At 41.1% G+C, this 27,953-nt stretch overlaps 1 protein-coding gene across 1 annotated transcript; it reads right to left on the bottom strand.

Annotated features, from left to right (window-relative positions):
* Positions 1 to 27,579, bottom strand: cgna (cingulin a). The gene is made up of 21 exons (XM_008288909.1): positions 27,534 to 27,579; positions 17,469 to 18,308; positions 17,268 to 17,368; positions 17,066 to 17,135; positions 15,504 to 15,599; positions 14,658 to 14,779; positions 14,383 to 14,494; positions 13,159 to 13,371; positions 11,995 to 12,143; positions 11,801 to 11,827; positions 10,431 to 10,551; positions 10,127 to 10,339; positions 9,280 to 9,501; positions 8,951 to 9,199; positions 8,696 to 8,866; positions 7,158 to 7,319; positions 6,442 to 6,615; positions 6,224 to 6,342; positions 4,613 to 4,721; positions 4,362 to 4,525; positions 1 to 2,143 (listed from the first exon to the last, which is right to left on the bottom strand). The coding sequence occupies exons 2-21, from the start codon at positions 18,282 to 18,284 to the stop codon at positions 2,002 to 2,004; spliced, it is 3,552 nt and encodes a 1,183-aa protein (XP_008287131.1). The 5' UTR covers positions 18,285 to 18,308; positions 27,534 to 27,579; the 3' UTR covers positions 1 to 2,001.
* Positions 27,580 to 27,953: the final 374 nt, after the last annotated feature.

Genomic DNA, 27,953 nt, shown 5'->3' with positions numbered 1-27,953 from the left:
TCAATTTAACTTAATATATTTATTGTAACTAAATTATTGTGTAATAGAAAAACAGATCTATTTTCTTCAGTACAGTCGGTGTGATTTCCTTCCAGTCAACGATTACATCATATACTGACGTAAATTAAATTTAACATCTTTTTACTAACAAATCATATTCAGTATCATTTGAACAAACATTACATTAAAGGAAAATGTATTACAACTTCAACTGATTGCTCAAAGTGTTTACAAAAATCAGCTCTGGAAAAATCTACAAATGTTAAATACATTTTACAAAAAAAAAATCATTCTTACAAGAAGTCAATTACAAATTATCTCTGAACATTTTTAAGGCATTGAAATGATAGATTTTACCAACTTAACATACAGGAATGCATAGAAATTGCGCAGCTTCTAGAAATATTTTGAAGTGTCACGTCGACAGAAGACCTTTTGGCCATTCATTTGATTTTAAAGGTCCAAAAACGACCAGTCAGTCATGTTTTGAGCAGACAGCTCACTTATAAACCACAAAAAACAACTCGTACAGTCATCAGGAAACTGCTGAAAATACAGAAAATATAGACTTACCAGGCAAGTCTAAAGGAATCCTTTAGTGAAACATGAACTTTCCAACACATTTGTAGGATTTAACATTAGTTTGGAAGCAGAACTTAAAAAAAAATAAAAAATTTAGATGCTATTTTTGTGCTCCATTACTGTATAATTCAGCATATTTGTCTCTTATTATGTGACATTAAAGACTGGACGGTGCAGTAAACTCTTGTCCCAAACTACCCTCAGGGACGGGACGTATTCCACGGCTACAAATACACACAAAAATATAGATTTTAGTTTTTGTTTTCAGTGAACAAACTCCAGATTTCATTCAGTAGGAGCTCTGCAGTGCTTCAACCGATGTTAGTGACAGTGTTAACGATGAAATGCGATATTGTTTGCAGTATTACCGGTCCAGCAGTTCTCTTGAATTTCGATGCAGTGCGTGTTAAAGAAGTCACAGGTTCAGTCGGGTGTTGACAGAGGAAACCAAGCGTGTAAACCGTCGACACCAGGGAACGATGAGAATATTATAGTGATTATGTTTTTCACAGAAGTGCTTGACCCTGAAATGGTCCGACAGTGAATTTGTACCACAAGAGTGTAAGAGGTATATCCTACTTATGTTATTTTCTGGAAGCTGCACTAGCCCGTAGTGTAGTGCCTCATGATATTTAGTGTACCAAGTGCATGATGTGGATTTGTCAGTTTAATTAGCGTCAAAACTCGTTTATATTACATCAGATCTTATCTAAAGTACCAAATATCACAGTGTAGAAATGCTCTGTTCCAAGTGAAAGTCCTGCATTCAACAGCAAAAGCACCAAAAGTACTCTTTAAGCAGAATGGTCCATATAAGAATCACGTATATGGATTATAATTATTGATGCACTGATGCTGTGCTGGTAAAGGTGAGTATTTTGTAAATTTTAGTCTGTATGGGGATCAATAAAGTTTTATTTTAACCTCATAATGAGGTGCAATCTTTTGGATTGTTAATCTGAATACGCGTAAATGTAGCAGAGCAACAGGTACAGTATGTTCCTCTGAACTGTCATGTTTTAGTTTCTCTTTCTTTCTCTTGTTTATCAGCTGCATTTTTCTACATTTTGGCAGTTTTACTTTGACTCTTTTATTGAAGCAGGAACCTTTAACCAGCTGTGAAAAAACAAAAACACGACGCTGCCAGTGTTTCGAGACCAATTAAACGCTTTCGTTCTTACAGCTGTACCGTGGAGAGCATCTGTGAATATCGTAGACTTGGAGGAAATTCCCTGAAACGCTGAGGATGTGTTTGTTTCCTTCCATTCACTCTGCTGTGGAAAATCAGTCCCCTGTTAACCTCAGCGTGGGATCTACCTCCCAGACCCTCCCTCATTGTCTGCGCTGCATACCGTTCTGCCTTTTTGGCTTCGCTCCCGGCCTACAGAGCGGCCCACTTCCCTCCGGCGTCGCCCGGCTTCAGCACGAGCTGGTCTGCAGGTTGCTCTCGGTGAGGATGGAGGTGATGGCGGAGGAATCGTACAGGCTGTCGTTGTCGTCGTCGTCCGAGCTCAGGGCCGATGAATCCAAAGCGGGACGCATCGCTGCCTGAGCTTTCCTCCTGAGAGACAAAATAAACCATCTTTACATCCACCAATCAGGTTCACGGTTATTATCAGAGAATATGTTCACATATTCTCGTCCTACCAAGTGTTTTAAACCTCTGAACTCTACAAAAAAAAAAGCCAAAATGACACTATTTATCAAAACAAACCTGCAACTCATCCGTAACGTGTCATTCCAACGACAGAACTCGAAATATTTCACCAAGAACACTTTATTCTACGCGTCGTCTAAGATTCTAGAAGCTTCAAAAAGACTCGTGCACACTTTCTAACTTGCAGAATTTGTGACTTAACTTCTTTTTTTTTGGTCTAATGAAGGTCTAGCACTGAAAAGTTGTAATAAATGAATTTTTGTAAGTCTTTTTGAAACTTTTGGATATGCTTGTCCATCTCCTCTGCACCTTTTTCATTATATAGATGTGCAAAAAACCGTCTGCACTGTAAAGTCCTTGAAGCTATCTTTACAAAAAAAATAAAATAAAAATCATCAAATATTTAACTTTCGCACTGATTACTAACATGTACGTTGGGAAACATACCTCAATTTAAGCTTAACTTCATGATATTTAATCTACAATCGCTTTATTCCACATATCTGGTTTTAAACTTTGCTGAAAACAAACTGTTTGAACTATTTAGATTTTGTAAAAACCTAAAAATTCTGCTGTTCTTGGCTAAACTGTGAAGCCAGGAGTGACTCAGCTGCAGCCACCAGCTACAGGACAAAAAGTTTTCAGCTGAACTGCAGGCGGTGTTTACACAGAGCACAGAGGAGACGACAAGAGAGACTGGGACAGGAAGAAAACATATTTCAGCAATAAAATAATCGCAGCGTGGCTCAACAACAGCATGCAGGAGATAGTTGTCAGCAAAGTTGTTGAAAGATACATTCAATGTGTTGAAATAGCTGTCTGAGCTCGATGTGCAGAGAAATAAAGTTACGTTTTAAAAGACAGATGAAAACAGGCTAAAGTCATCAGTCATAGAATATGAGTAAATCAAATACTTTAAAAAACTATCACTCTGAACCCCGCCGGCAAAATAAATAAACCACACTGTTTAATCAAAGCCAGAAAGTGTTGAAACAGGAGAGTGCACTGGATTTTCAATTTTCTTGAACTAACCATGTGTGACATGCGGGAAAGTTAATCAAATCGCAGCTTCAAATCTGAATATTTCATCCAGATCACTTTATTCTGCATTTCTCATTAAACCTGTAACACCAAGTGGATCATATTTGATTCATGAGTTTCTGAGACCTCCACATCATCTACACACTCAGACACATGCAGCGCACAGATAATCCACCATGGATCCGTAATTCATGCAACAACAAAGCCGATTGTAACAATATATGCAAATTTAAATAAAATTCTTATTATTTTTAATTTGTCAGAAGCTTCAATTAACACTCCGGCTTCAAAAAATGTCAATTTTCTGTCAATTATGTCATGGTTCAGGCTTCACAGGGTTGAAAAATCGCCAAAAATAACAAGATTTGGTAAAAAACTACAAATTTTGCAACCAAAAAGCCACGACTGACGAAGCTGTGGTGAGACAACACTTCAGGCTGTGTTTACAAAGACGACATATGGGAGGAGTAGAATTTCTCCGGCATTATAACTGTGTCACACTGCACAGAAAGCATCTCTGACTCTCTCTCCTTCTACTCCTGGTTGTCCTGTTTCCATACAGGTGCAGGACTTTATGCTGCAGTAAACAAATGAGCCACACTGAGTAAAACTGTGGATCAAGCTGAGAGCGCTGGTGGTCATAGTGCTCCCTCTGCTGGACCGACGAGGGAACAACGTGCCTTTGTTCTGTGCCAGTAGGAGCATGTTTGTAATTTAATTTCCCCCGTGGTACATGAGTAATGTACCGTTGCAGGTTAATGAAATACCTCTTTCACACGTGGCTGGTCTCTGGTATGTTTTACACACATCACACTGTGAAATACTGCACCTCAGGGACGCCGAGCGAGTCTCTACCAGGTGTCTCTGTCGGCGCATCACGGCCCAGGAATCCGATAATGGCGTCATTTACATGCAGTTTTATTCACTCGGCGACACAAAGGAGGAGGAGATGGTGTCTCTCTCCGTTGCTCACTGTTGTAATCTGGCTGCCGGGAAAGTTTCTTGCGTAATCTAGAGCTCGCGGTGAGTAACGAAGTGGAAGAGGGACAAAGCGAACACACAAAGACGAGGATGCGCTTACTTGAGCTCCGTCTCCAGAGCCGAGACTCGGGCCTGCAAGGCTTCCTTGAGCTCCATCTGCTCCTCCATGTCTCTCTGAGCTTTCCTCCTCAGGCCGTCGATCCTCTCCAGCTCAGTCTCGCCTTCGTCCACCTGCCTCTTCAGGGCCTTCACTCTCAGAGAAAGCTGCGACGCAACACAGGGTTTAAATGTGCCGATTAAGAGTCGGGTAAAGATCCATGTTTATACACAGCGCCTGGTGAACGTTCATACCTGGTCTCTCTGCTCGCTGTGTGTGTGCCTCTCCTCATCCAGCGTCATGTTGAGGTCTTTCAGCTTCCTCTCCAGTCGACGCTGCGACGCCAACATCGTGCTTTTCTCTCTGAAAATCAGAAACAGAAAGCTTGTTAATGAGCTGCTGTCAAGAAACAGTGAAGCCCAAATTTTGATTTATAGTGATTTTTATTTCACCTATAGGAGTCTTCTGGCTGGAAATGACATAAAAAGTGACAAAAGACGAGAAGACATCATGTTACAGATGTTAATGATGAATTTTAACTATTTCTATGTTTTTTTGGGGGTCCTTGGGTTCTTCTTGGCCTCCACCATTCTTCCAGTGCAGGGCTCACATCTGTCCTCCTGCAGCACTTTGACATGTTCCACAGTGAGGAACTCCTTGGATTTCTTCATGATGCTTCAAACTATGAACACTGGGCCTTAAAAACACTTTGATATGACTTTACAGCCTTTAAACATCTTGTGAGCAGCTGGTCGATGTCACAACATTGAAATTTTCTACACCTCACAAATCTAGAATAAGTTGGCCTTTAATTAGCCTTTAAAACATACTGTGAAGAATTTCTGTCAAGAATTATCTCACAGTAAGCGTCTATACCACATTTTAAACTCCAGATCTATTTAGAATGTCTAAATAGCCGATGATAATGAATGTAAATTAAAAATATACGTGAAACATGGCCTGCACAGTTTCACAGTGAAACAAGATTCTCCTTTTCCTTTGACCCACACTGGTGGATCTAAAATCCATCTCAGTGGTCAAATTTGACCTAAAACAGCCTCAGTGTGCACAAATTTGTAGCATCTGTACAAAAGTATAAGCTTTTAAAATATTTAGTGTATTTGTGCATTTTTGTGTATTTTGCGGCACTTTAGGAAAAGTCGTCAAATTTCAGGCTAAAAAAAACCCAAGACGTTTAGGATGTTTTTACTGCTGTTAAAGGTCAAAACAGGTCAAATTTGACCCAAACAGTATGTAAGGGTTAAGATGATTTAAAATATCGTGAATAATAATGATAACTTCATCCGTATTGCACTTTTTAAAACAAAGAGCGCTCTAGAAACATTTGGAAAAATATAAATTGCTGAATTTTCTTTAAAATTTGGACAAATTTTGGACAAATTGTGGAGAAAAAACCCCCCAAATAGTTAAAATTCATCTTTAACGTCTCTGTTGTCACTTGTTTATGTTGTTTTCAGCCACAAGAAACCTGCTGGTCAAATAAAAATTCACTGTAAAACTATAAACTTTACTATTTATGGCTTTGAATAATGTGGAGCTTAACTAGATGCATAACCTTAAACTCTCTTTGGTTTGATGGACATGAAGCCTAAATAAAGATTAAGACGTTGGGTAAAACCAAACCAGACTTAATTTTCCTGAAAACATTCTCCCTCTAATTCAAGCTCTAAGTTGCAGAAAAAATGTACCACACAAAAAAAATTAAATATTCTTTATCTGCTGAATTTTATGGGATCATATCTAAAAACGTTCATGTGTCAAACTAACAGGGTGAAGAAATGCGACCCAGACTGTAGATCTACTGGAGTGCAGCGTGTTTCCTGTCTGTATTTGTTCCACTGTACCTGTCTTCAGCACGCAGACGATCCTCCAGCTCCTGGACTTTGTTCTCCAGCTGTGAGACTCCGGCCGAGGACCGAGATTGGCCCTCCATGTCGGCGACTCGACTCCTCAACTCCTTCAGCTGCAGGAGCAAACAGACATTCAAACAAGACTTACAACACACTCGGTACATGTTTCTAAGGATATAAAAGTCAAAGCACAGCATCACAGACGGACGTACGTGTCTCTCCATGGCGTTCTTGTCCAGCTCCAGGTCCTGTTTGGAGGATCTCTCCTGCATGAGCTCAGAGCGAAGCTGATCGATCTGGTCTCGGCTCCTGGCCACTCGGTCCGTCATCATCTCTGCGCTGCTCTTCTCCTCCTCCAGCTCCAGCTCCAAACGCTTCAGCTTGTCCTGACAGACACAAGAACACATCGGTTTAATCGGCTCGGAGGAGAGATCATGTTCCATCACATACAGTCTAATAAATAGGCCAAAGAACTCATCTTTAGCCCTCAGAGGGGGTGAAAGACATGAAACTTAATGTTTAAACATCACCAGAATTATCCAAACTACATTAGAAACTGTAACAACTGAAGTTTTCAACTGTCTTTAAACATGGCATGTGTGAAAAACGACCAAATCTGAGCTTAAAATCATGATATTTTATCCTAATTACAATATTCTACAAGCCTCGTTTTTAAAAAAAAAATTGCACAAGATTTAAAAAAAAAACCCAAAATACTCTTCATTCCTCAGCGTAACTTAAAAACCACAACAAAGTCATGTGGGAACAACAGTCATTATCAGTGTTAATGTGAAAAACGATCCGGTTGTAAACATTTAAGTGGTAAAATACTATTTTCTAACACATCTGTGTTTTTTTTTTTTTGCAGCGTGGGACTTTGTTTTGGTTTATTCTCTGAAAGCAGCCGGCGAACAGACGAGCGTCTCACCTCCAGGATGCGAACCTCCCGGCTTTTCTCGTTGAGGCTGTTCTTGCCGGTTTCGACTTCTCCTTCGAGGTGTCGCAGTCTGTTGGTGAGGAGCTCTTTATCCAGCTGGTGGTTGTCTCTCTCCTCGCAAACCAGCAGCAGCTCCTTCTTCTGTCGTGACATCTGGTGAGATTTAACACAATATTAGAAACATTCGACGTTATTGATATCACACGCCAAAAACTACTGGAGGCATTCAGAGCTGGGACATGTTCCAGGAAGCACCTGATTTTAATGAATCGAACAAACTAGTGGGGGTTAAGTGGATCGAGTCAAGTTCACACAATCAGGCTAATTTAATACAGGATCAAATAATCAAAGTAACTGCTTGTTTTCAGGTCAAACATGGATCAAATCGATCCACCGGCAGCAACCTCATAAGGTCATACAGCTGCCAGAAACACAATCAGAGAGAAAGAAAGGCTTCAAAAACTGCTGCTTAATCGAACTCAAGAAGCAGCTAAGTTGAAATGTAATAAACTATTTGGATGCAACCCGATTAAAGCTGCTGCGATTTTGCAGAAATATTCAGTAAAATATTGACAGTGTGCAATTATCGTCATGCATTTATGTTTCTCCCTCATCGGGGATCGAGCATGAAACGAGGATATTATTGATGTAAATGAGGTCAATTAATCAATAATTCACTTTAACTAGGATACCAGCGGGCCTGCTGCTTCTGCCATCACAATATCATCAATAAAATATTTAGTTATTGAACGTTACATAAAATTTCAAGCAGCCAGCAGCAGCAGCAGCAGCAGCTACTGTTTGTGGGCTTTCTCATCCTTATTATTCATATTCTTGATTATAGGAATAACGATAAATCAAATTACAATGTTTCTGACCACGAAAAGGTGGAAAAATTCTCTTAAATCATGGTCATATAGCCATTTCTGTTGGTGTTATCAATCTATTTGGGTAACTGAGATGGAGAATTATTTAATGCAGCATAAAACTGAACATGTATGTAGGTCTGCATCTCAGCATTTACTAATATCATGTAGTTTATTTAAGTAAACCTTCTTTAAACTTTATATTCTTGGACTGATAATAGTTAATGCAGTTAAATATCACCGTCGTCTTACTTAGCCAGCAATTCTGTGCTATGTAACGATCTGGTTCTACTTTACTACAACTCTGCCGTAGCGGTTTGTGTTTGTTTAAACTGATAATCTGGGGCAGTGAAGCAAAGGATGCAGCTTCTGTGTTCAATTTAAATGGTGTCAGGTAGAATTGTTTTGGTGGAACACAAATGGAACAGTCAGTAAAATAAATCATCTTTTTTTATTAAGTCAGAAACGCTGGTTCAACAACTCAGGCTTAGTCTGACAGATAGCCTGATCTGTTTCCAGAGTAACTGAGCTTAAATTATGTTTAACTAGTTTTATGGATCTAAAATCAACTAAAAGACTAGCTGGAGAAAGCCTGGCTTATTTGGTAAAGTCGCTTCATGAAACAGGTGCCACACACGTGATTTTCAAAATAAAACCACCCACTTCTTCCTCCAGCCTCCTCAGACTAATGTTGGTTCTTTCCAGCTCCGACTGAGCGTCGTTTCCATGCCGTTGCGCCTCCTGCATTTCCTTGCGTGCCCTCTCCCTCTGCTCCTCCAGCTGAACCCTGAGAACCTGCGTCTCCTCTCTGGAGGAGGCGTTCAGAGAATCACACTGACGGGACGAAACACAAAAAAGAGATTTAATTTTTTGTGTGTGTGTGCAGCGTATTCTCCGGTGAGGTCGACCCGGTCTCACCTCCTTGGTGAGCTTCTCCAGACTTCTCTCCTGCTGACGTTTGGTCTCCTCCAGCTGGCTGACAGTCTGTTTGAGCGTGTCCTTGTCCTTCTCTGACTCCTCCAGACGCCGGCTGAGCTCGCGTTGCTCCTGATTCGCTCTGGAAGCTTTCCTCTTGGCCTCGTCCAGCTCAGACCTCAGACCTCTGACCTCGGCGTGGAGGGCGAGCTCCGCCTCCGAGCTCTCCGTGGCGTTGGTCTGCAGCTGCGCCTGAATGAACCACAGGGGAGATCCAGTTATGCTCGAATGCTTTCAGGATATCTATCTCACTGTGGCGGATGGAACGTTACCTCTAATCTGGAGAGCTTCTCTTTGAGACGAGCGTTGGCCTCCTCCTGCTCCTGCTGGGCGTCTTGCAGAGAATTCAAGTCTATCTGAGCTCTACTCAGACGTGTTTTGCTGGACTCCAGCTCGTCTTCAGCCGACGAGAGTTTCTCTTTGAGCTGGCGAGCTTCACTTTGTGCATCTCCAAGCTTCTGCTCCAGCTCTGTGATGGTGGCTGGGTCTGGGAGCTACAAGGAGCAGGACACACTTACTAGTGATTTAAACACAAACCTAATCATGCAAACAATCTCAGAACTACTATATGTCCATCGCACTGGCGATTTACTGTTTAGCACTATGCAGAATTTTGATTTATAGTGAATTATTTTTCACCAATAGGTTTCTTTGGCCTGGAAATGACAAAAATAAGTGACAAATGAGGGTAAGACACTGTGGTAAGGATGTTAATGAACAAATTTAATGTGTATTTATATTTTGATGAACTAATTTTGTTCATCCTCTTTCGATTTATAGTGAATTATTCTTTGATTAAAATTTTTTTTCAGGCTGGAAGCTGCATAAACAAGGAACCAAAAGGTGGAGACATGCAGAAAGACTGTTAGCAACGAAAACAACTTTGATTACAGGGAAAGAATATATATAGTTTTCAACATGTAAATAGTTAAAAGTCATCAGTAGCTTCTCTAACAGTGTCTTACTGTCTTTTGTCACTTGTTTATGTCATTTCCAGCCAAAAGAAACCTGTTGGTTCATAAAAAAATCACTATCAAGCAAAATTTGACATGGGTATGAATAATAAAAAAAACTATCTCTTAAGGATGCTCGAGCGCTTCACTGTGAGATTAAACCAACCCGTTTGTTTTTCTCTTGTGCCTTGCTGAAGTCATCCTTGGCTCGCTGTAGCTGGTCCTTGAGCCGGTCAATTTCGTACTTCAGTTCAGCCTCCTGGTCCTGGTGAGACTTCTTTATGGAGATGACCTCCATGATCTTCTTGTCGTACTCTGTCCTCTGCTTCTCCAAATCAGATCTGGTCTTCTGCAGGTCGGCGTTGCATCGCTGCAGCTCCTGAACAGAAACAGTTTGCTAGTTTAACTTTCAGCTGGTCATTCCCCAGCGCAACAGTGATTACTTGTAATTCTCTGTATGTTTACTGCACCTGGTTGAGAGTCTGCGTGTGGCTGGGATCTGGCATCTGCTGCTTCATGGTGCTCACTTTATCCCGGACCTCCTTCAGCTCCTCCTCAAACTCCTCTTTCTCTAGACGGGTTTGCAGGAGTCTGGGAAACGTGTGCAAACATCCAATCTCAATAAATCATACCATTTTAAATGATCTGAAACACTACATCTTAATCTGATCAACAGCAGCTGGGTTGTATATTTGATTGAGGATATTGTACTCAATGAGCAAATGTGTGATTATTTCATCTTTAAACAGCACAACATGAATCAGCGTTCTCTGCTAACACATCACAGTCAGATACATGAACAGGAAAAACAAACACAATATGTTTTTGACTAACACAAACACAAATATAAGACCATCCACACCATTCACCTGCAGCATAATGGGCTCTTCGTAACCCTCTGAAACTCCAGCAGGTTTTCTTTTTCTTTTTTTAAAAAAGGGTCAAAATCACACCATTTATGAGACAGATACTATAAAAAACAGTAAGAATCATCCTTCAACCAAACATCTGTGCCGTTTGGTTGAGAGGAATAAAACAGTGATATTTACCAAAATTCTGTTAAAAAAATAAATAGTTTGATCCAACCAGATTCCATAAAAAATAAAAAAAACTGTATGTTTCTTGAGGTAACTGGGAAACTACTAGTGACTCAGCTGTAACCAACAGTCACCTGACAGAAATTCAGGGACTTTTGGGCTGAACTGCAGGTTGTTTACACGAAATAGAGAGGAGAAAAGTGTGGAAACAAGTGAAATAGTTGAAGTAGTAAAGTATCTATAGTATGTAGAGCTGCCATTTTTTCCAAAAAAAATTGGTCACACCTGTGGGCACTTAGAAAAATGTTGTATATGTTGATTTCAGGTTTTTCCAACTTTTGTAAAACACATAATCAAAGAAATGTAACTATTATTGTTTGTTTTTGTCTGATGCACAGAATTATAATTGTGTTGTGCTACACAAACAACATGTTTAAGGTTCCCTCTCCTTCTTGTCGTGGTTGTGCTGTTTCCTCAGAGGTGCAGGACTTTATATTGCAGTGAGTGAAAATGTGTCAGGAACTGCTTGGCGTCCAGAGGGTTAAACAGATTGTTCACAGTGAATAAAACCACCGTGAAGAATGTAAAAATACAATTTCCTGAAGCTTCAGACTGTGACTGGTGTTCAGCCTTTCTGCTCAGCCACATTCAGTCGCAAGCAGAACTTTACACCTGAATTAAAAGTCGTACATCAGGCGAATGGAGTGTGAATGGCCTTGACGCTACGGGTGAGACGGCACAGTTAGCCACATCTACAGCTCTGCTCATCTAGACACAAATGCTGCTTAATTAGTGACTCTCACTGTGTTTCAGGGTTGCTGGGTGGCTCTCTGACAGAAACATTTACCGGGCACAATGAGAGAGAAAAAACACATTAGCAGTAAAGTGGATGCAAAGAGAAACTGTGAAAAGACGATGACCATGTCAGGGTAAAAGCCGGGTAGGTAATGAATGAATAAACCTTGTGATGATTCGGTTTGACGGTCTACAGACTCACTCTTGTTTAGCCGTTCGCAGCTCATCTCTGGTGGTGTGAAACTGCTCCATCCAGTGGCTGCTCTCATCTCGACAGTCCTCCAGCTGCTGCTGCAGAGTGCGAACCGATGCATTCACACGCAGCCGCTCGGCCTCGATCCCCGCGTGAGACTGAAGCAAGACAAGGAGTTACTGAGGTTGCGTCGTATTATAGTCTTAGCATTTCACAATGTGTATTTGGTCATTTGTGCTGTTTATCGCATTTGAAATGGTTCCTATATTCAAAGAAACTGTGTGAGAAATGCTACCAGATAGAATAGTGGTTAATGTGACTACATGTAGTCTTAGATTGAAGAGACGAATACATGTGAAGTTTCTTCCTTCATGCAACCCGATTTCAAAATCTGAAGAGATTTTAAAACATCTGCAGTTCCTAATGCAACGTTGGAATTTAACCGAGTCATCAAGAATCTTATCCAACTGAATGAAACCAACCGATTACTTAATTGAAGCACAACTAAATTTGAAGATCAGCAGCGATATCCAGAGCCCAGCCCAATTTGCAAAACTGTATGTTGGCAACGTTTACGCAAACAGTAAGTAATGGCAAAATGCTTTCGTGAAACAGGCCACTGGCTCTACCAAATACACATACCGTAATTTCTGGACTATAAGCCGCTACTTTGACAGTGCCATTGAGAGTGACAACGAAAGAGAGACTGAGGAAGTGTGTGACGAAGTAATTCTGAGGCTGTTCAGTTCCGACACTGAAGAAGACGACTTTAGTGGTTTTAGTGCAGGAGGAAGATGAAGATAGCGATCAATGACTTTTCCTGGTAGGCTGCTGTAGTTTTTTTATTTTCTTAACCAGCCGTGTTACAGGCACTGTTCAGAAAAAAGCATTTACAGTACGTATTTAATTAAAAGTTTATAAAATCTTTCTATGTAAATATCTCATGTTCCAACGTGGACACCTGCAGCTTATAGACAAGTGCAGCCTGTATATGTACAAAACTTGTTTTCTTTTTAAAGTTAGTCTGTGTGGCTTATATTCAGCTCAATAGTCCAGAAATTACGGTATATTGCCACTGCAAAGACAGAAACTTGGAAGTTTGTGTTTAACTTTTTTAGAACTTTATGTAAAGCACGAGTGACGTTCAGGTGTTTTCAGCGAGCGCGTGCTCACCTGAGACACCTGCTCCATGCTGCCGCGGAGCTTCTCCATGTCGACGCTGTACTGCTCTCGGAGGGCCTCGATCTCTTTGTCGTGAGACGCCACCTCTTCCTTCAGAGCGCCTTTCAACGCTGTGAGCTCCCTCTCTCGCTGCCTCAGCGTCTCCTCCAGCTTCTGCTTCAGCTGGCAGACCTCCATCAGCTGCGTTTGACAGGACATCAGGTCCTGCACACACACAAGGAAAATGCACTTTTAACTTCACGTGTGCCATTTATTTAGTCTCAGAGCTGCACATGAGGCGCGACAATACAATAAAAGCTCTGAAAACAGCAGAAAACCCTCCTCACAAGGAAGCATTTCTGCTCTCTTGCAGGATGATTTTCTGCTCATGGATGCTCTTCTGTGAGCTTGCATCATGTGCACACTTTTGAGGGTTTATGTGCACAAGTTTTAGGTCTAATTACCCCTCTGAACCCCAAAACTGTAGACAGAAGTACATGTTTTGTTTTTGAAATAACCAAAATTACACGCTTAATCAGAGGAAGACTTGGCAGATTTTTAATTGTGTGTGACAAGAGTTTCTTCTGGAAAAACGTCCAAAGCTAAGCTAAAAATTGGAATATTTAATCAAAATCCCTGCATTCTAAATGTCTCCCCCAAAAACAAAGCCTTTGCAAAACTAAATAAAAAGGCACAACTGGGAAGCCTTGACTGATTCACATGCGACTAACTGTCATGTGACAAAAATTCAGGGACTTTTTGGCTGAACTGCAGGCAGTGTTTACACAGAGTAGAGAGGAGACAAGTACGAAAACTACATAAAAATGTAAGCAGTAATATAGCTAAAGAGCCTCCATTGTGATTGTCCATCAAAGAAATTAAACTTTTTAAATGTTTCTTTTTTCATTTCACTTCATGGTTGTGCTGTTTATGTTCACAGAGGTGCAGGACTTTATACTGCAGTAAAAAATTAGTCCCACAGTGAGAAAAAAAATGTCCAGAGACTGATCAAACAACTTTATACAACTTTTCTTCACAGGTGTTAAAGTTTGTCTTTAACCGTGAAGGCTTCTCCAACTTACCCAGCTTTAAATAAAATGCCCCACATAAAACTAATGTCTTAAAAAGCCCCTATCTGAGTCTCGGGTTATTTCTTTTTAGACAGTAGCAGGGTGAGATAAACCCTCCCTGTATATCTGTGTGGGCGTATTTTGCGTGACCACGTGTCTGCGCTACCGTCTTGTTGCCGTTCTCTCTTCTCAGTTCATCTTGAAGCTCGGCCAGCTGGTCCTCCATCGTCCTGACCCGAGTCTCTGCGTTCTCCCGATCCATTCGCAGCTGAGTCAGCCTGCGAGGACAAGACGACAGCGAATGATTCTTTGAGCTGCTTGTTTGTCTTGTGAATAAGCCACAGTAGCTGCCTGTTTCACCAAACTGTCCCACAGATAATGGTACCACGTCCCTTCCTGCTGTCTTTTGTCTGACAGTGTGTGTGCTTTGCGTGTCCTCACTCTGATTGTGTTTCATTCAACTCCTTCTGCTTGCGGCCCAGCGTCTCCTGCAGCTGCACGTTTTCATCCAGACAGGACTCTAGCTCGGCTTTCAGAGCGGGATCCGAGTTGCTAACAGAGTCCTGCGCACAGGCAGACATGATGAATAAATGAGAGCAGTGAAACATGAGACATCAGATGGCTCTGGTGGCATAAACAAAGGGCTTTTAGGAAATGCTGAAGCAGGCCTGCATTTGCCCACCGATCAATATGAATAAGGGATTAAGTTATTAAGCGCTATTAGAGCTTAAGACCTGCCCAGCTTCCTTAAGCCAACATATAATGAGTCATTATTGAAGTTAGATTATTGTGTGTGTGTGTGTGCGAGTGCACCTCTGACCAGGCCACCGGGATTTAAGGATTAATCTGAGGATTAATCGAGACGCACACTCTGAGGAACCCCCAGCCCTCCTGGTTAGATTAGTTAAAAAGGCACAAAAACTCAAGAGGATGCCGGTTGGAAGCGGTTTCCTTCGACAGCATTTGCTGCTCTCACTTCGAGGAGACTTTATGTGCGACGCTGGATGTGATCCATGTAATTAGAGCTGAGTGAATTTGGCCGGTGACTCTCTGAATGTTAACATCCTCTGGTGGCAGGAAGCTCCAATTAGCTGGCTGAACCGAACTTGGTGGGAAATCCAAGACCCGGTAAACTACACTACCCAGCCACAGCTCCAGCACACATTCTGCACAGTGACACTTTTACCAACTTGGGATTATGAAAAGAAAAAGAAACGACTAATATCTCACGACTGAAGGTCACAAGACACGTCTGCCTCCTCACAACGTTCTCTCTGCTCCACTTACCCTCCTTTCTTCCTGCAGGGCGGTTTGTAGTTTGGCCACCTTTGTCTCAAGCTCCCTTTTTTCTCTAATCCACTCCTCTCTGGGGCTTTCTGTGGGCTGTTAACGAAAAGGTTGTAACGGGAGACGGACAATATACAACAGAAGTGAGTGCAACTCTGAGCGTTATCACTGAAATGTCAAATTATCACCTTACAGTAGCTGCATCTAAGTTGAACAGAAGGTTAAAAAGTTTTAGGTTTACTATGTTAAAAATACACAGTAGGAACTCAACACATTAAAGTCAGTACATCTCTCATAACTGATATTTTAATGTTTGTTTTTGTCAATGCTTCATATGTCCACTGGCATTTTTGACAACAGTCTCAGTCCTTCTTGGCGTGGAGGATACCACATTCCTGCAGAAACAATCTCACGTTCTTCAGACTGTATTTTCCGGCTGCTCGCTGCTGGAGGGGTTGTGTCGCTCTAACTTTCTATTTAAAATACCCCCACAGGCGTTCGTTGGATTCAAGTCAGGCCACATATTTGTCCAGGTCATAGTTTCCCCTTTGTTCTTCTGCAGAAACTCTTGTGTGATTTTGTTCTCTGGATGGTTCTCATGCTGGAATATTCCTCTTCTTCCAGCTTCTGCAGACTGGGAGTCATCTTATCAGCCAGTACTCTGGTTTATCCTCAGACATTGATTTATAAATGTCATCAACACCTGTTGCACTCATGCAGCCCCATATCATGATACTGCCACCTCCATGCTTCACTGTCAGGACTATGCATCCACTGTGGTGGTCCTACATTCATCAGGCTTTTTTTCATGTTCTTTCGCAAAGCTTAACGTTGCAGTTTTGCACAAGCAGCAAGTAAGGATTATTTTCTTGTCCCCTGTCCATAGAGGTTGATGTTCTGAAGTGTCCTTCACACTGTCTAGGCTTCTCAGAAATCTCTGGTTTCCATTGATAGCCCCTGTACCAAGTCTGAAGCAGCTGTTATCTGTTTTTCACAGCTAGATTGTGAAAGCAGGTGACTGTCTGTGGAGCAATTTTAGGAGGACGACCGCTGCAGCCCTGATTAGTGCTACTATGGCTCCTGATTATTGCTGCAGCTGTGATTTAAAGTGGTCACAGATCCTGTGTCCTTTTCATCTCACAATCTTCTTGTTATTATTTCAATCCAAACTGCAATTATTTCCAATGTGGAGCCATGATACAGGCATGCAGATACACACAACCCATAGGTCCAAAACTGATATCTGAATCTGACAGCTCCTTTTATACTCAGGCACTACAATTAATCTAATTAGAATTTATTCTTTTTGATTCAATGCTCACAGGTTTATTCACTTTTGTTGCTTTAGGTTTTACTGTAGGGCCTGTATTTTCAATATAGTCTTCCTTAACAATTTGTTTGTGATTCTATATAAGAGGACATAATGGCAATATTGAGAGGTGTTACAAATTTGACTAATTTGACATTAAAGTGACATTTGCACAGAGGTGGACTCACTTTTTTGTATGCTTTTTGTATACATATTTCTTTAATAATCTAAAAAATGAACAAACAAAACAAACCTTTGTGTTTGGAATCTTCTGACAGATGATCTTGACTTTGTGCCGGATGATAACATCACTCTCGCTGCTCCTGGAGGGAAGGTGAAAATGGGATTTACTTACAAAGACATAACCATTTACTACTTCTATTGGATTAAGCTAAATGAATCAAACGTGTGTGTGTGCTCAGGCAGTAACACGAGGACGCAATGGAGGTCCATACCCTTGTCTCAGGATGTTGTATATCATCTGCGTGAGCTGCTCCTCATCCTCGCTGCTCATCTCTGCACTGTGACCCTGGTCCAGCAAAAGGTCAGGGGTCACCTTAAGACATAGATCAGAAAACTACTCTTGCAATGTTGCATGCCTTGTGGTGTTTGCTCACTGAAAATCAATGCCCAACCAGAGAAGACTGAATTCTTACTTGTGCCTCGGTCAGACTTGGAGTTTCCTCCGACGCCCACTGATTGGCTGAGTGTCCCGGAGCTCTGGCGACCTGGTTGCGTCCCAAGCTGCTGTGATTTGAGGACGGAGGCGATGTGTAGGAGTTGTGGGTGACAAGAGGAGATGTCGCTCTTCCTCTCTGTTGGCCGCCGGCATCGAACTTGTTCTTCAGTCTGTTGACAGGGCGCTGATTCGCGTGGTTTGCTTGTTGGGGAGGTTCAGGGTGTGACTGGTGGTCCCTCGCTGATCGGTCCAGCCCTGTCTGATACGAACCATCCCACATATTCCTCTCCATGCTCCCATCTCTACTCCTGGCAGGCCAGCTCTGCTCTCTGTCCCCCCTTACTCCAATTCCTGCATCCAGATTGCCGTAACTACCAGACTTCCCATCCCCTGGTGGTCTAGACAGCTGAAAATCCTCGTTGCCATCCCTGTCCAGCAGCGACCCATGCGACTGAGCCCGACGTAGAGCTCCCGCCTGCCCTCCTCCTCCTACATCTGCCCCCTCGGTTCCTGGTTCTGGCTTGTCTCTGCTGCGGGGAAGGCTGTTGAAGCCGGAGGGGTAATGGGTCCTGAGCTGGACCCCGTACGAATCCCCCTTCTGGCCGTCCTTCAGGACCACGTATGGCTGCCCGGCGATCCCCTGCACCCTCACTGCGACGCCGTATTTATTGTGGATCTTTTTCTTGGGCTGGGACCCAGGCTGCCCTCCACCAGTGTCGTGGAGATCGTTGATGAAGCGGATCTGGACGCCGTGGTCCACCGGAGTCTTCCGGCCTGAAGACGGTGCGCTCATGCTGGTAGCAGAGCAGCAAGGACGCTAGGAAGAAGGAGGAAACAAGATGTGGTTATAGCAGAGGGTTTTTTTGCTCAACTGAATACAATCAGAACCAAAACGTAAACTTCTAAATTAAATAGATATGCTTTGCTACATTTTTCCCAACACATGGGCACAATTTGGAGTTCAGTGTCTTGCACAAGATGACTCTTTTCCATGACTACAGAAACCACCTGAACCCCAAACCCACTGGCAGGTTTGACAGGCGTGTTATCATAAAACTTAATTTAAAAAAAACAAACATCAAAATACACAATTTATCAGACTCAGAAACTGTGAAAATAGAGAAAACAATCAGATTTCAACTTTCTGATATCCCCTGAACACATCACGTCCACCATTCGAATCTGTCAACAAAAAAATAACCAATTCTAAGCGTACAATTGTGATATATTCTGCATGTCTCGTTGAAAAATTCCCCACATCCTGTAAAAAAAAAAACAAAAAAAAAACAAGAAAATGTTGCACTAAAATGTAAATAGTTAAATATCTAAAGCGTGTGGAGCCACAAGCTTTGTCAAGTGTCAGTAACAGCAGTGGACACTTGTAAAAATGTTCAATATTTTGCATTTGCACTTCAATGTTTTTTAATGATTTATGGTACTGCAACTATGTCATACTGGACAAAAAAAACATTTGAGTTCTCTCCCCTGCTAGCATCATTGTGCTGTTTCCATAGAGGTGCAGGACTTACATTACATGGTCAGAAAAAGAATGATAGGAGCAAAAAATATAAATAAAAAATGCCCGGGAATTCCTTGGAGTGATTTCTGGTCGCATTTAGCCAAAAACGCAAAAAGAGACTCCAATGTCCAGAAGTTAACTTAACTACAGTAAATGTGTAGATCTTTCTAGACTTTACATCAAAAAATACTGAAGCTGCACTACCCAGGCGAACACATCAGCTGATATTAGATGACTGGAAATATCAGTCTCAGCAATTTGATTTAAGGTGATTAACATAGTTTGTCCACTTTCACCACTTCCCTTTTTATTTAAATCTTTTAATCTATAACAAAGCAAAGGAGTCTGCATTAGGTTTGCTTCTCTGTGCATAAAAATACAACCAGTTCCGGACCCACATGAACGAGTAAATCCGACAAAGGCTGCTCAGACAGCAGAGATTCAGGCCGGCTTTGAACAAACACAGATTTATAGGCAGTAACACTTAGTTTCTGTCTCTTGCCTGCTTGTGTGGACTTTGTCCTCGGTGCACTCCATTAGTCATTAACCTGAGAGCACACACCCACATATCACTTTCCCCTTGTGAGGAACTAAGCCTTTCCAAACTTTTGGAAGTTTCCAGCCAGATACCAGCGCTAATTCCCTCAACAAAACTTAGAACTACAGACAGACTAGTAGCCGCTCTTCATTAACTCCACACTGCAGCTCCTTTCAGTTTTCTCCACTCCCGTTTTCTGAACTCTGATAACACACGATGACTAAATCTGAAATTTGGCGTGCACTGATTACACCTGTGTAAAGGTTAAGCCCATGTCAGTGTTATTTGTGGCTGGCAACAATATAAAGAGCTGAACAGGACTTTCCAGGTATTACACGGGCCGCTGATTGAGAGTCGTGTAAGGTCACATTGTTATAAGTCATTACGACGCTACGCTTCATTAAACTCACTCCAAAACTATTCCGACACTCCCTCCTGACCTCGCCGCTCTGCACCTTCCACTTCCACTCCGAGGTGAGAGACAGAAAGTGGGAAAAGGGAGGGCGAGGCGAGAGAGACAGAAAACACTCCACTTTTCTTCCCTTATCAGTGCTCGGTGTGATAAAATCCAGAGTCGAGCTGTTCCTGAGAGCCGCCCTCCCTCCCTCCAGTTCGCTGACTACCAACGTACAACTCTAGCACACGTTACTGAACAGCTACACACACATTGTTTGCACGTCCTCGCCGGTTTTGGAAGCTGTGTGACGCAGCACGAAGCTGGCCGAGCTATTCGGATGGAATACAGTCAGCAGAGTGAGCCACGAAGGACGGACCTCGCTGTGAAAATGAATATTTATACATGACACAGCTTCAGGGCAAGGATAGGGGAAGGTTAGCGCTGCTACAATCTATTGATTAGCTCTCAATCTTTAAATAATCAGCAGCTATTCTGATCATCAATAACCAGTTTGAGTAATTTGCTTTAGAAAATCAAAAGTCTAATTTCTTCTTTGATTATAGCATCTTAAAATGAATATTATCTGGTTTGTTTTGGGAAAAACTGAAGAAAGAACTTATCGAGGAAAGAATCTGAATAAAACAGATAAATGGACGATGAAAAATAAATTAAGTTAAAGATGAAATAATGACTTCATGAAGCAGTGAGCAGAAGGTGAAGGTGTTTAATGTGTTTGGCTTTTTTTACTAGATCTTGCATCATCATCTTCAAACAACTGATCAATTAACCAGATAATAATCGACGGAGTCATTGACAATAGAAATAATCACTGTAACCAAGGAACTTGTGTGTTTCTGTGTACAGAAAAGATGAATTGCAACCAACGATTAACTTATTACCTGTCATAAATGAATTAATCGCCAATTATTTTGACAATCAGTTAATCGTTTGAGCAATTTCTTCAGGAAAAGCGGCTAAAACCTGTAATTGAAGCTTCTTAAATGTGAATATTTTCTGGTTTCTTTCCTCCTCAATGACAGCAAACTGAACATCTTTGAGCTGCCGACAAAACAAGACATCCTGGGTTTGAGAAACACTAAGGCTAGCATTTTCTTATGTTTAATAAACCAAACAACTAAGTGATAGTAATCAACAAAACAATCAACAATGGAAATAATTTATTAGTTGCAGCCCTGAATCCAAGAAACCTGTGTGCTTCTATGTTTAGAGAAACTGCAACTCGAGCTGCAACGATTTCTTGAGTTCAACTATTAAATTAATTGCCAACAATTTTGATGATCAGTTAATTATTTGAGTAATTTCTTCGGGAAAAACAGCTAAAATCTGTAATTGCAGCTTCTTAAATGTGATTAATTTCTGGTTTCTTTCCTCCTCTATGACAGCAACTGAATATCTTTGAGCTGGCAACAAAACTCTACATTTTTAACTATTTTTTGGAGAACAACCAACCAATCAGTTAATACAGGAAGTAATCACTAGATTAACTAACCATTAAATGATTGTTAGTTGCAGCCCCGTATACAAGGCAGTCCAGTGTTTCTATGCATATGTAATGGAATATAAATAGCGAGTGGAGCTACAATGATTGATTCAACTATTACATTTAAGACGTTTTTCACCATTTTTGGCACTTTTTATGGACTAAGTCAATCCACAGTGATAATTATCTTTAGCTGCAGCCGTGGTGAAGGGGGACGCAGTGGACGACACTGAGTGGCATCGTGGCCTGAACGACCTTTAAAGGTATCTGCAGACTGGCTTTGTCCTCACACAGACCTACTTATCAGTCGTGTGCAGCTAGTTGAGTTTTTTCCACCCTTCGGGACCCACAGAGGAAGCAGCGCCGTGTCACAACGGATCTGTGAAGCCGAGCGTGAAGCCTGCAGCCCGCTGTCTTTACACCAAGGTCAAGCAAACATGTCACGCGCCGATGATTGTGTCATACGAGAAACACGTAAAAACACAGCCCATTGATTCGATGCGACGCGCTCATCTGAACCGAGGTGATCCGCGGAGTCTCGGCGATGAGTCGGCCCAGCTGACGTACAGGAAGGCAACTGTAAGGCAGCTTCTCTCTGTTCACCTGCATGTTTTCATCAGTTTAGCTTTTTTTTTTTTTCTTTCTTTTTTTATATTTGTCTCAGAGGAAGAGTGCAGTGCCAGATCTGATAGGGAAGGGGGTGAGTGGGAACCATCCCATTGTGTAGTTGATGTGGGGCGGAAAATGAGGGCAGTAATTCTGAGAATGCTAAAACTAACCCCCTCTGCTCTCACACTGCCCGTCAGATCATAACGAGACAGTTTCAGGTCCTACAGTGCTGACCCGAAACGCCCCTTTTAGGATGTTAGGCTCACATCTCTGCAATACTCTAAGTAGGACACCATTTATCTGGTTTCCACTGGTCGCTGTGATGTGAAATGAACATGCAGATCCCACCTCAAGTTACTGCTTTCTTATATGACCAAATGAATCAATAGGTGTTGGTGACAAGTCCATAGATTCAGCTTCTGTTTGTCATGTGATGGTAAACTGATCATCTTTGGGTTCATGAAGCAAAGCAAGCCATTTGGTGATAAAAATTTTGGGCTTCAAGTAAAATATCTTTCTTGTTTTTCATTGCAAATTAATTTTTTTTTTTTTTAAAAAAGGCCTCAATGCTCATTCTTAAAAACCCTTCGTCTGCCGGTTAATTCTTTGCTGTTTTCCAGTAGAGGTGCAACAGTTAATCAATTAACTGGCACGTTTTAATTAATTATCAACTAATCTGATAAGCGATCAGTCAGTGTGAGTATTTCTTTAAGACAACAGTCTAAATTATCTTTTTTAAATTGTTGTTTTTTTTCCTCCTCTATGATCGTTAACTGATTATCTTTGGCTTGTGGACAAAACAACTGATTTTTCATGTTTGGGAAACACTGATGGACATTTTTCACCATTTTATAGACCAAACAACTAATCGATTAATCCAGAAAATAATCAACAGATTAATTGACAATGGAAATAACAGTTAGTAGCAGCCATGTAGCCAACAAACTTGTGTGTTTGTGTATATATAGAGAAAAGGAAAATGCAACTAGAGCTGCATACAATTAACTGATTAGTTGTCAAGCTGATGATCTTAAGCAAAGTAAACCATTTGGTGATCACATCTTGGATTTTAAGAAATTACAATTGTGAAAATTATATTTCCTCCTCTATGATCATTAACTGAATGTCTTTGGATTGTGGACAAAACAACAGATTGTTCATCTTTAGGAAACACTGATGGACCACTTTTCAGACCAAACAACTAATCGATTAATCCAGAAAATAATCAGCAGATTAATTGACAATGGAAATAATGCCTGGCTGCAGCCCTGTATCCAAGAAACGTCCGTATATCGAAACAGTGAATTGCAACTTTAGCTGCAACGATTAACAAGTTAATTGTCAAACCGATGATGTTTAGGGTAATTGAACAAAGCAAGCCATTTGGCAAAACACCTTGAGCTGTAGGAAATTCTAGTTATGAACATTTTCTTTCCTCCTCTATGACTGTTCACTGACTATCTTTGGATTGTGGATAAATCAACACATTTTTCACCATTTTCCAACATTTTATGACCAAATAACTCAGGAAATGCATGAAAAATGTGGACTTACTGCTTCATTAATCTAACAACTTAAAGAAATAATATATAAAGTAAGTCGGAGCCTTCTTTAGCAAGGCGACAGGTCTCGAAACCACACTGATTCTGCTGTATCTGGGGGCTTTTGGATCGGGCTGCCAGTCATGCTACCCTGCAGTTACGCCGACGGTTCCTCTGCCCCTGGCCTCAAATTGAATTCTCACACAGTAAATTGAATCGGAGCTGCTTCCCCCGTCAAGATCTGAGATGGAATGGGAAATAGAATTAGGAGATTAGAGCGAGGAGAGAAACGAAACGGCGACGTGCGGAATCATGAAAGTGCCTCTGCTGACTCACGGACTCCGTCTGGTTCAGGAGATCACATCATCTCCGGTCCTCGTACGGCTCCAGACAGCAGCAGAGCTGGAGGTTACCTGAGCCAAAACTCATTTTCAGAGTTTATCCATCCTTCAGGCTGAACTGTGTGCACTCGCAGTATGTAATATTAAATGCATATCGTGTTTCGTGTGTGTGGAGCAGACAAAACATTTGGACAAAGCCAGTTTCTGCAGCAGAAGATTATTTCAGTTACCGTAGAGCTGCTCATCTGTTTTGGGAATTTATTAATGTGGTCCAGAAAATTAAATTCAATTAATTTAGTTTGATGAAAAACACACAAAGAATTTTACAAGAAGATCAAATCTTGAAGCAGAAGAGGCTAAAAGCACCAATACAGCCTGCAAGTAATGAATAATCTCATCGTCAGTTATTTTCTAGACTGACTGATCAGCTGTTTGCTCTATAAAATGTACGAAAATGGTGAAAAATATCATCCATTCCAAGATTACGTCTTCTTATTGTCCAAATAGTCTTGTTTTGTCCACAGAAATCTGAAAATATTCCCATTTTAAACGTTGCAATCAAAGAATTTAAACTTCTTTATCTTAAAAAATGACTCAAACTGATTGATCAGTTATCAAAGTAGTTGAGAATGAATTCAATAGTTGACAGCTAATCATTTGATTGATTAACTGTTGCAATGCTACTGGAGAACAGTGAGGAACTGGACTGTAGGAGATGGCCAGAGATGAGTTAATCCTAACATCTGTCATTTTCTCTTCATAGTTGCTTTATCGAGCTACTGATGATTAAAACTGCTGCCAAATATCACATCGTGTGCATTAGTCACAACAGTTTTTGCTGCTTAATGGAACTAATCTACTAAAGTACAAAACAGAACTTTATTTACTCTGGTCTGAGTTTCTTTTTTTTTTTTTTCCACTTTATTTAAATGACAGAGTTTGTTGACATGCAGGCTCCACATGTGCACAGCAACATAACTGAGAAGGAAGATTTGGCTGCAAACAGAAAGCCCAGTGTAAGCTGTCCACCATTTAAATCAGCAGCACAAAAATTCAAATTCTGTGGGACAAGTGCATCTGAACGCCATCCAAAGCAAAACAACTACAACTTCAGATGCCAGCTCCAGACGGCCTTTTTTAAACTAGATTTTATTGTCCATACAGATATAATCCCCCACAAAATCTTTCCAAAGAGCACCATTTACTTCATGTGGTGAAAATCACCAGAGAAAAACTAAGTATTGCATTGTTGTACGAAATAATGCAGCCTTATAGTCAATTAGCTCTGATTGACTACACACAGAGTTTACAGCATCCTATAAAGCCGACAGCCATAAATAAGTCGCTCACACCTTTTTTTCCACGTGAATCATTGAGTTTTACAGGCATAACCGAGAAAACACAAACGCGAGGGTGTAACTAACGGCGATAAAAGCAGCTTCTTCCTTCGCTGCTCTTAAAGGACGATCATCCACTCAGACTTTTTCTCTCTCTCTCTCTCTCTTGCTTCATTACATTCTTGACAGAGAACCAGGCCCTCGGTCTCCAGCAGTCAACCTCTCAACTCCAGAACTCGCCACTGCTCCTCTTTCACGGCTCAAACAAACAGCCATTTATGCCTCCTTTTCAAATCCAAAAGAGTTCATTGGCATAACAAAGGGAGACTCCAGTGTTACCAAATAGTACACAAATGACACTATATTAGAGCGCATAAACACAGCCCTCCCTTCTCCCACATTCCTCACACTTGTTTCTCTTCTCACCCGTACAGGCTGGGAGCCGTCATGGGAGAGAGGCTGCTTCCTGGGATTATATCTTCACATTTGGGTGTATTAACTGCTTCTATGTGGGACACTAGGCCAGTCAATACAGCTGTGATTGATCAATTAGTTGTAGATCAATTTAAATAAATCAATTGAGCAGTTGGAGTGATTTTTTTTGACAACAACAAAAGTCTAAATTCTAATTCCATCTTCTTAATCCTCTGAACACCAAAACCCACCAGCTGATTTGAAAGGCATTAAATCTTTTTTTAAATGCAAAAATTACACTTTTTCTTTTTTAAAACATGTAAAAACAGAAGAATTGCTGTTCAAACACTGAACCAAATTTAAGCTAAAACTGTGATTTTTTTTCTTTTCTTTAATCTGCAGGTGTCATTTAAAAATGTGCCAGAAATAGACAATTTGCTTCAACCAGAAGGAGAGAAAAACAATAAATATTCACTGCTTTTTGGTACAACCTGTTAAACAATTAGTGACTCAGCTGAAACCACTTTCGGCTGAACTGCAGGCGGTGTTTACACAGAGCCGATATGAGACGAGAATGCAAACAAAATACAAATGTTAGGAGGAAAATATCCACAGACACCAGTTTTTTAACGTTGGGAACACCTGTGAAAACTTAAAACATTGTACATGTCGGTTCTGAGCTTTTTCAATGCTTGGAAGATAAATAATCTCAGAAATTCAATTCTAATTCTCTTTTTTTTTCTCTCTCTCTCTCTTTTTTATTTTTTTTAAAGATTCATGGCTTTGCAACTGTGTCATCCTGTACAGAATACTTTCAACAACAAAAAAAGATGCCATAAAATCAAATTTACTCCTTTATTGCAATAAACTGAATATCACTGAGTTGTGGACAAAAAGGCACATTAAAGGATGTCACTTTGGGCTTTTGGGAACCACTGACTCACATTTTCTAACATTTTAAACACCAAACAGCTCATTAATTCATCTAGAAAACAACCCACAGATGAACTGACGATAAAAATAATCACGACTTCTCTCTTTTTCAGCAAAACCATTCCAGAGTTAAGGCATTTTGGTGTGTTTTTGCCAAACTAAATGAAACACATACACCTGTCTGTGTTTGCGCCGACGTGAGCATCACCACTGACCATTAAATGAACCTGTGTCAGTGGCTTCTTCACGTTTAAGTGCAGTAATTAGTGCAATTTATGACATAACTTGCCCAAAACTATAATCTGCTGCACCTTGCTGCATGTGTCATCGGTTTCACAAGAGCTGGACAGGGGTGAAACCACACATGCACAGCTGTTTATTCACCATTTACCCACATTCATCTATTTTAATGACTTTAATTTAGAGCATGTGCATGTTTTTAACCCAATAACAACAACAGGTGTGCACAGAGACACAATAACAGCATAAACATGACACTGAAACCGCCTTTATAATATGAACTCAATACAAAATAAACCTCCAATTATATATTTTGCTCGCAGCTTTACACTATGTACGTTATTATATTTATTTAAGATGACTTTAGAGGCATATGTGAGGTAACCTGAGGTACCTTTAGCTAGCAGCACTCCCCAGTTTCTGTCTTTCTCACGAGCCAGCTAGCTAAAAAGCTAAAACAGCCCCAAAAGAAAACAAACCACAGTGACACGATGCTGTTAGAAAGTATTATTTAACTGGCTTAAATAAGGAAATAAGTGCCTCACAGGTCCAGAAAAGCCGCCGTAAAGCAGCTAAAACTAACTGTCAGAGAAGTCGTGTCTGTCTGGGCTTTAGCCGTCTGGCTCTGAGAGGAGCTCCCAAAAAAAAGAAGAAGCTTTAAGGAAAAGTTACCTCTTTTTCCCAACTTGTTCCTCGGCTTCTCCTTCAGTCTCGGTCCCTGGATGATATATTGGATATTTTCACACGCATCCGCCAAAGTCCACTCGCAGAAAAAGTGGGTGGAAAAACAACCGCACCGTCAATTATCGCAGCAACAAGTTCATTCTGCGGACTGAAACTGCAACCTGTTACCTTTTTGTCGGGGATGGAACCGTCCCGCCCAGCGCCGCCACAGGGAGAGTTCTGATTGGACCAGAGCGCCGACATGGGCGGAGATATCGATATCAGCTACGTCTACTATTGGTTAGATATCTACGTCAATTAATCATTGTGTTTGGACCATTTGGACACTTGTGTTTCTGCTGCAGGTAAAACAAGCTGTAAAAACACCGCTATGACTTACATTTAATCATAAATTAATGACACCCATGC

This window comes from Stegastes partitus, unplaced genomic scaffold, assembly GCF_000690725.1.
Source record: "Stegastes partitus isolate 25-593 unplaced genomic scaffold, Stegastes_partitus-1.0.2 Scaffold580, whole genome shotgun sequence".
NCBI lineage: Eukaryota > Metazoa > Chordata > Actinopteri > Pomacentridae > Stegastes > Stegastes partitus.
This window is presented reverse-complemented; position numbering and strand designations above follow the sequence as displayed.